Source organism: Protomyctophum parallelum (assembly GCF_964188405.1).
Source record: "Protomyctophum parallelum genome assembly, chromosome: 3".
In the NCBI taxonomy this organism is placed as follows: Eukaryota; Metazoa; Chordata; class Actinopteri; order Myctophiformes; family Myctophidae; genus Protomyctophum; species Protomyctophum parallelum.
Window position 1 is genome coordinate 29,187,629 of NC_139698.1, and position 9,654 is coordinate 29,197,282.

General features: G+C 42.4%; 1 protein-coding gene across 1 annotated transcript in view; it reads right to left on the minus strand.

Moving 5' to 3' along the window:
* The window catches only part of LOC310856203 (rap guanine nucleotide exchange factor 5-like), a 51,905-nt gene extending 42,733 nt beyond the window's left edge, over window positions 1-9,172 (minus strand). The window contains exon 1 of the mRNA XM_083761473.1: window positions 8,630-9,172. Coding sequence (XP_083617599.1) covers window positions 8,630-8,833 — 204 coding nt within the window. The 5' untranslated portion in view covers window positions 8,834-9,172. The remainder of the gene's footprint in view (window positions 1-8,629) is intronic.
* Between the last annotated feature and the right edge of the window lie 482 nt (window positions 9,173-9,654).

The following is a 9,654-nucleotide window of genomic DNA, read 5'->3' on the forward strand; positions in this document are numbered from 1 at the left end:
CATCACTTTCTATTTCACTTGTTTAAATTAATGTATTGTACTGTAATGTAATGTACATTACATTACACATGACACATTACATGTATCCTAGCCTCGGTACCAGGCTTTCACTTTGTTGGTGCAAAAATTGAAAGCCTGGAGGAACGCATTGGCCGCTCTGGTCTAAAAGTGGGAGTCAACCCTTCCGGGTGGGCGTCGCTCCAAATGATGTGACGTAGCGCTGCACTAGGGGGGAGAGGAGGGGCCGGGGGTGACGGACAGATCGATGAGATCCAATCAGGGTGCGCGTTTTTCTGAGCCGCGACCCTCCCATCTAGGCCAGAAATGTCTAGCGTTAGCTCAGGCTACATGTATCCTGACTGAGTTCTCTGTCCTGATTGGATAAAATTGGTATCCTGACCTGAAAATGAATTTTCTGTAACAGTTTGTCTGCCCTTTCATTCTTTCAAAATAGTGACCTGGGGTATCCACTGATTAATAATAATAAGAAAAAACGTAATTAATTTTTTTTTTAAGAATCCTAAAACGTGTACGGGCACACTATGGGATAACACAATTATTGCCTTCCACGATAACACAGGCACACACACACACACACACACACACACACACACACACAATTCTGCATCACTTGGTGGCATATAAACAACAGCAGGCGGTATAGCCAGCCACATATACATTCATTCATTCATCCACTCAGTTGTGCAGCGCGATGCAGAGCACACGGAAGCCAGAGCTGTGTAGCCTATAATAAGAAGTGATTCACGAGGACACATTTACTCTGTATAGGTGATGTACATTTGCAACGGATGCAATTACCCATGTTCTGGTCCACAGCTATAGGCTACTGGAAATGCATTGAATTGTGATTCGTGAATCACTGAGGTAACTGCAGCCGCGGAGGCGACTATGGAATGAGAAGTCATCTTCGCGTCCAACCCTGTCGACCCTCATTCTTTATATCGGTGCTGTCGGGCGCAAACCTCCTATCTCCGTATTTCAACTTTTAATCAGTGCTATTGAACACTCTTACGTCAACTAACTCCAGCTCTATTTTATTTTGTGCCGTTTGACTTCATCATTCTAATCAATAAGTAATGTAACTAGGTTTTCAATGTAATGGGTCCCGGGACCCAGGGGTGGTCTTTTAGGTGGGTCCCAGGGACGTTATATGAGTCCCACTTCAACAACGTTACGAGTCATATTTTGCCATTTTTTACAAATTGCAGCGTTTATCTCCCATATCATCACCCATAACTCCTCAAATAGTGACCCAGGCTTGTATTTGTTGTTTCAACTGTAGTGGATCCCAGGCTTTTTTTGGAAGGAGGCATATATTATATAAGAATCAGGAGACGTATATTTCTATTTTTCAAAACAGATCAGAATGAATAAAACCTCATTTTGTGTCAATTTGGACCCAGTAAGCGCAGATCTACAAGCCCATGGAAAAACACTTTTCGGTCAGCGGGGGTCTGTGCGGGGGTCCGCGGGGGTCCGCGGGTACACTCAGACTCAAGTTTTAAAAACACATGGACATATTTGGTGTCTGCCCGACAGCATATAGCCCCTTTAGGGACCCTTGTTTACAAGGGTCCCTAAAGGGGCTACCCGTAAAAAAACAAAACAAAAAAACAAGTGGAGGTAAATGTCCCATCGAAGGGGGTGTCATTCACTGCCGCAACCTTTGTACATAAATATAGTGTTTGTTGATGATGTATTGATGTATGATGTATTATTGTGTAAAATTTGCATGCTATATTCATGAATTGAATACATAGGAGTCAGGACCACAATGGAAACAAGTCCCCATGCAGTACCTTGTTTGGGTTATCCTGTTCGCCTAATTGTCTCTACCACTCTTTGACTGTCAGGATTCAGAGTGTTTTTCAACAAAAAAAGACGTCTTCGGCAGGCAAAGTGTTGCCATGCGCTGTTTACATTTCTGACAAGCTTATAGCAGAAATATGAGAATGCACAGACCTGCGTTAGCCATGTTAATGTTTATTCCAGTGATACCAGACCATCTGAATCCACTGATTGTTATTGCCATATATACCATAATACAGTATATTACCATAATATCAATAAAAAGCTAACTATTTCTGAGGTAATATTCTGTCTCTGTTGTCATGCATGGTGCAAATGTAAATATTATTAGAGATTAGGAGGGATTATGTAACTGTCCCCATGGCTTCCAGCTGAAGCTGCTATATATGGTGACCAGCATGCTTCCACCAAGATGGAGTTATTTAGTCACTGGTGGAAGAAGTAGGCCTACTCACATATCGTTGAAATCGGCAGAAACCTCTTATCGGCATATTTAAACTTTTCGTGTTGTAACTTTCTTTTTGGTAAACTAGTGCCCTACTTGATCACAGCTCGATACGCGGCAGGATGTGACATATTTTGAGCTTGTAGATCTGCTACTTTTGCATTTTTTTTTCCAAAACTAACACTAACTCCAACCATAACCATAATAACCTTAAGGTTAGGGTTCAGACCTAACCCCAAGCCTAACCCAAAACTGAGAGGGAACATGCTTGGAGGGCTTGAGTGCAAAGGGCGTAAGTGACGTTTTCAGAATTTTACAGGAGATATTTTACAAATCAATGAAAAGCTCTCCTGTAAAATTCAGAAATATGTTACTTATGCCCTTTGCACTCCAAGCCCTCAGGGCCGAGGGAGCAGGGACGGCCTTAAGGATCGGGAGGCCCCGTTCATGACGTCATAAATGTAATAATTAATAATTATAAAAAATGAAAATAAACTTATTTTTTTTGTGTGTGTATTATCGGACTTCAAAGCATGAACAGCATACACAGCCAAGTAGAAAAATACACAAAAGCAGCTTGATTAAACAATTTTTTACTTTAAGGTATAACTGGAAGGCAGCATATAGTAGGCTATACAAGGATGCAATCGCAACTCTCAGCGCTGCTAGTGCAGTGAGTGCACACACTGGGAAGTGGGAACAATTACAACCAAACAACACAGGTCAATGTGACATGACAGGTCGAGTACCTGCAGTGATTATTAGCTGCTGCCAACTAGTGGTAAGTGGACATACAGGATGAGGCTGAATAATTGACAAGGCTGATTGGAAGGCTGCGATGCAATGCAATATTACTTCTACTACTATACTACTACTACTAATAATAAAAATAATAATATATATTTTTTTACCATTACAAAAAATAAAAACATATGGCGAGGGTGTATAGGCTTTCCACTGCCGATGCTGACCACCATGCTTGAACGATCATGGATTTATTTTAATATGTGAGCTTATGTATTAATATAAGTATCATGCATTATTGCAGCATCATTGGATTATTCAAAATAATTGTCTCTAATCTGGTAACGGTCCATCCATATAATCTCCAGATTATCTGGACAATTCCGGATAATATCATGCCAACTAAACATTACTACGGCATGTGATTACATAAATGAGTGTACAGTACAAGTATACACAAGTACAGTGTACACATATTATTCTCATTCACATTATACCATAGGGAAGCACTAATGTGCAGAGGTGGAAGAAGTAATCACATTATAAATTTATAAAAGTAGCAATACCACAATGTAAATGTCCTGCAAAATATTCTTAAAATAGCTAAAGTAAAAGTAGTAAGCATTATTGCAGAACTGCTATTTTTGAAGTATTAAAAGTAGCCTATTAAGTATTAAGGCCAAGCAAAATAAAACTTTGGTCTCCGATTTGGTCTCCATGTTTGGGCTGAGTAGGTAGGGATCTTTTTTTTTTTTCGTGGGAAGGATAGGTTTTATTTTATTTTCCCTACGGCAATGATGGATAGGCTTCTTTTTTAATAACTTAAATATTTGCCTGAGTTACCATCTTTAATGGTTCAAGTTCAATATATATTATATATATATACACACCTCAATGTGAGGATGTAAAATGTATAATGTACTTGTTTACTTTCTGTTCGTGTGTACAATACAGTGGACAGACCACGTGCCATTCAAACAATAATACGCAGTAACAGCATGTGTTTTGCTCAAGGAAAAGGTCGTATACCCCGGTTTGGCAGTGACTCACAATACACAGTAAGGTCATTGTGGTGGATGAGGACATGGATAAGGACCCCTGGCCCAGCCTTTATTGAAGGTCAGAGACCTGTCCCACTGGAGCCCATACTGAGTAAATGTGACAAATTGTGAATGTTTTCGAAGCATTTTAACAACATAAATCTTATATGGTGATCCCTGGCACTAAATATCTTCAGATGGTGGGGTCCGCGGTCAAACACATATTAATTTGGGGGGGCTTGACATGAACATGTTTGAGAACCACCGGCTTAAACAACATTATATGTAGCAAGCCCAAATAAGCAACTACATTTTAGAAACACGGCAAACCAAAATACGCAAACCTGCAACTACCAAGCGACTTTACCGAAAAAACAAGCCCTATATGTCACGTATGGTACTGGTACTGACCCTGGACTGAACACTGGTTCAGGCCAGGGCATGTGGTACGTCAACATGTACTGCGGGGCTGTGCCTGGTACGTCAGCCCTTAACTTCCTGCCATTGTTGCAGCAGGTTGAACATACACTGATACAGCTGCATGACAGGAAGAGGAAAAACTGAGCCCGCCGATGAGGTCAGTTCGAGCCAATCAGGCCTGTTAAGTGTCTCAACGGCTTAATTGGCAAGTAAAGTAAAGTAAAACTTTTTAGTTTCTGTGTCGAGGGCTGACACAAGTCATCATTAGGCAAGGTTTTCTTTTAGATTTATATATTTTTTATTAACGTGGGAACAATTATATTTTCTATTATAGCATGCTAACATTCCAGGAATAGAAAGCCTTAGACTGGAGTCCCCATTGATGTTGTCACTGGTAGGCAGGTTTCTGAACTGTCCACAGTCCTCCTCTGAGACACAGACCAATTAGACAGAAATGGGCATTAATTTGAGCTAATGTGCTGATAAGCTCAATGCATCACTGAACCTCCTCATTCCCTTAGAAGGATATCTTTAGCAACTTGTCCTCCAGTGCCCTGCAGGCTGATAAACGGTTCTATTAAGAAAACAAAAAACAGAGTGGGAGACATTTTCTTAACCTCTTCAGCCCTTCAAATACGGTGCAGGCTGCAGCAGGGAAAATAGCTGATATACAAGCTCAGAGTGTGCAGAATTGTGACACGTTATATGCAAAGGGATAATCTGCCTACAGTAGGTGGACTCGGGAGATAATAAATACATGTATGTAGCCTATAGGCCTTATATATAGGGTGCATGATAGTCCATGTTCGTCTGACCAAAAGCAGGAGGAAAAACATATCCCTAACGGTGATGGAAATTAATGACCATTAAGGGGGGGGGATATTAAATGCAGAAGCAGGGACACCAGGGACAGCACCACACATAGTTTTGCCCTCTGGAAGTTGTACAACATGACAAAGACAAGCGACTATAAAGCTGCCAACAAAGCAGCTCTATGTAAAGTTATGGTAGATTATCACATTATAATGGCTGAGATGAATGAGAAAGAGACTCCCGCGGGGGGAGAGAGAGAGAGAGAGAGAGAGAGAGAGAGAGAGAGAGACACACACAGAGAGAGAGAGAGAGAGAGAGAGAGAGAGAGAGACACGGAGAGAGAGAGAGAGAGAGAGAGAGAGAGAGAGACACAGAGAGAGAGAGACTATGAATTATCTCATTGCTGCAGCGCATGGCAGCCCTGCACAGCCCAGGGCAAAAACATGCTATGCAATGTTAGGCTATACTGTAATAGTGTAATGGAATATATCATTGTTGTCGGGCAGTAACCTCTTATCTCCACATTTTAACTTGTGTTTATAGTTTTGTAAATTAACGCTACTTGTCACTACAGCATCACACAAACGTATCAAAAATTGCAGATCTGCAAGCTTGTCGATCTGCTGTTTTTGAGTTTGAATCCTGAATAACCGTTTTGGACATATGAGGTTTCCACCAGACACGAAAGTGATGCTATGCTAATTCAGCTGGATAAACCTAATGAGACACATAATTAGAGGACTAGCCGTGATAAGAAGATCGAACGAACACTTGGCTTCAAATTAAGGTCGAGTCTCCATGTCTGCGTTATACTCTGTCTATAAGGATTGTTAAAAATAGCAAGAGTCAATTACTTCATACTTCATGTTTTGTTTGTTCAGTTAAGAAACAGGGGTCTCAGACTGAAGGGAGAGAACCCATTTATCAGCTTCATTCTTTCTGTCCCATGTCCATATATATACGGACCCCGGCGCTAGGGACCCCAATGTATACCCCGTCTATATAATGCTTTAGTCCCACGGCAGCTTTTAACATTGGTCCGGTTGCAATGGGATTGCAAATATAATCACTGTGTAAAGCAGTTGAAAGGAGGATTTTCAAACGTCCATAAATCGTAATCCAGGAGAGCTGTCCTTGGTGGATCTTAATTCTGCCATCCAAATTTCGGATTTAATTTGTGCCTTTGTACCACGACGCTCCCGCCATGTAAAAGCTTCTGACAAAAGGTAAACAGTGTGTGCTTGTGCCAATGATACTAACGTGTGTAGTGACTAGTGAGTGTGTGTGAGGGACGGGCACACTCCTAATCTTAAAGTGAACGCGTATGGTGGCACCTGGAACTGGGATTCATGCTAACAGCTAATAAAAGAGTTAAATGTGTTTCAGTTTTGCTCATTCTTTTATTTCATCACTTTAGGTTTCATTTGTTTATCCTACTGCATATAGGTCTCTCTCCTGAGTCCTGATTGGATGAAATTCGTATCCCCACCTGCATCTGTTTTACTAATGCAGCCTCAGAGCATATCCGTGGTCATCATATGGGCATACCTAACAATCTATGCCAAAACAATAACTATAAACAATCTTATAGTGTATTTTTATATGAAAAATCCATAAAAATCTATTTTTTTAAATAGATTTGACGGTTCCCTATATTGTGTGTTATATATTACTCTTAGGTTATCTGGTTTTGGTTTATGTACTGTTTACCCTATGTAACCTCTGTTCTTTTTATTCATTAGGATTGGGGAGCAAAGCCTAATCATGATGATCAGCTCGCACCTGGGCCCGGGTGTCGACGCCCTATAAATGCCTGCTTCCCGAGTCCTTCCCCAGTTCTGTTCTTTTCAGTTTGCTCTCTGCACCTTTCCCACCATGCACAGCTTTTCTGTTAATACATACAACACGCACACACATACATTTTACTCATTTTAAACGTAATCATCACGCTAAAATGGTTACTATACTTTGATCCGACGGAGCATTGGTCCGATCGACAACCTACCTCAAACCCTCACCCTAACCCTAACCTCCCCCGGGGCAGACACCTAAACCTAACCCCAACCCTCTCCCGACCCCCAGCACACCTCGGACCATGCTCCGTCGGATCATAGTATGCCTCCCTGCTAAAATATGTCTCTGAAAACATTATACTGTAGGTTAGAAATAAGCCACGAGCTTTGCTGCCCGTCTCTCTGTGACATGTAAACAAACAAACTCAACGCACGCGCATGTAGTGGAGCTACGTCCCATACCCTCAAGGGATGCAACGCTCTGATTGGTTCAAAAACACACAGCTATCCGTTTCAGAGTGAAACCACAAAATAAAATGCTCCAAATAGCCATTGCACCCCGTCATTAATATAATTAATCAGCTCTACAATTGGTTCAGAATGGGGCAGCTAGGCTCATCACAGGTACATACAAGGAGATTTAAGCACATAACACTTGTTTTAGCTGCACTTCCCTGGCTGCCGCAGTCTCCTTCAGGATCGATTGTACTGCTAACTTTTAATGCTGTTAATGGTGTAGCAAGTTACACGTATACCCTTAGATCATCTGGTTGGGGGATCTTAGACTGTGTCAACTAACTGTATTATGTGTTTAAATGCTTAAAACCTACAGGACCGTGATTGGAGTGCTGCAGTCAGTGCGGTGTGTGTGTGTGCGTGTGCGTGTGTTGGGGGGGCTGATTGAATACTTTATTAGTCAGAAATGTAAACAGCATGTTACATGCTAATTAAATTCTAACATAATATAGGATAACACAAAAACAATTCCTGCAGGGACTTGTTTCCATTGTGGTGCTATTCAATTCATCAACATAACATAAAGAAATCACACCCGTGTGAAGTGAGGGGCACTAATATATTAAAGTCTAACTCATGTTGATTAGGTGATGTAATGGTGATATAAAACAAACGGTGCCAACACAAACATTAAATTATCTTTATTGTTAATGGCATTTAATGTTTGTGTTAGGGACAAGATGAGGTACATTTTCCCTTCATTGTCAATGGCGTTTTTAAAACAAACATTGAATTAAAAACAAACACTAAACCTGTAGGAGGGGCTAGCGCCCCTCAAAAATAACAATACAAGGTGTCATCACCTAATGCAAGTACTATATGTAATGTACAAAACCTCCCCTGTGGTCTCCTGATAGATGCTTTTTCAGGCCTTTTTCATTTGGAAAGAATTCCAGTGTTACACTTCAATGGATGGTGTCAGGGCATTCCACATTTTGTTGGCAGAGTAGCAGAATGAGAAGTTTTCCATGTTTGTTCTAACACCATTCTAACCATGTGTGCCTGTGCCTGCGAGTGCTCTCACTCACCTCTCCCGTCCTGTCCGAGGCCTTGTTGCTGCTGCTGTGGCTCTGGAGGAAGCGACAGCCGTCCTTGGCCAGCCTCTGGACCATCTCCAGCCGGGAGGACAGGTCCTCCTTGTCGTGCGGGACGCCCCCACCCACGCCACCCCCCGGCTGCTGCAGCCCGGGGGGCATGGAGAACATGTAGCGCAGGCCGCAGTCCCACGTCATACTCTCCTCTCCTCAAAGATCCCTGTCCTGTCCCGCCGCAAGCTCTCCTCCTCAGCGCTCTTACCAGAGAGAGACGTGCAATTGACCAAAGACAGAGAGAGTGTGTGTTAAAGTCTAAGAGTGTGTGTGTGTGTGTGTGTGTGTGTGTGTGTGTGTGTGTGTGTGTGTGTGTGTGTGTGTGTGTGTGTGTGTGTGTGTGTGTGTGTGTGTGCACGCGCTGTATGTGTGTGAAGGTGAGTTACGGCCACTGCAGTCTAAGTAATTCCTAGCCGCTGACTGTGGACCTCAACGCGTGGTGGAGAAGACTGCTGCTCTGACTCCAGGTGTCCCTGTCTGTGTGTGTGTTTAGAGACTGAGAGAGAGTAAGAGGCTGAGTCTCTCTCTCTCCCTTCTGGTGGCTTTCTCCGTCCGTCAGGGAGGGGAGTGTGTGTGTGTGTGTGGGGGGGGGGGGGGAGTCAGGAAACATCTGGCCCACGGGGCCAAGCAGACTCCCTCGTAGAAAGGAAGTTTCACAATCTCCCTAAAAAAGCAGGAGAGAGAGCTGGGATCATGGGTCTGAGGCTGGGCAGGGTCAGGCCACGCACTCGCACATGCATGCACGTTTACTTATAAAATACTTTTATAACCATGTCTAACATTTTTTCAGTATTACCCCTATTGCCTCTAAGATCATCGGACTTCTCACACAAACCTTCTGATTATGAACAACACGTTTAGCACTCACAGTAGCAAATTACACTGATCATACCGTACATCATCACTTGCGATCCTGCGATTCTGCGATCTGGACGACGGAGATACAGAACTTTTAAATGGGAAAA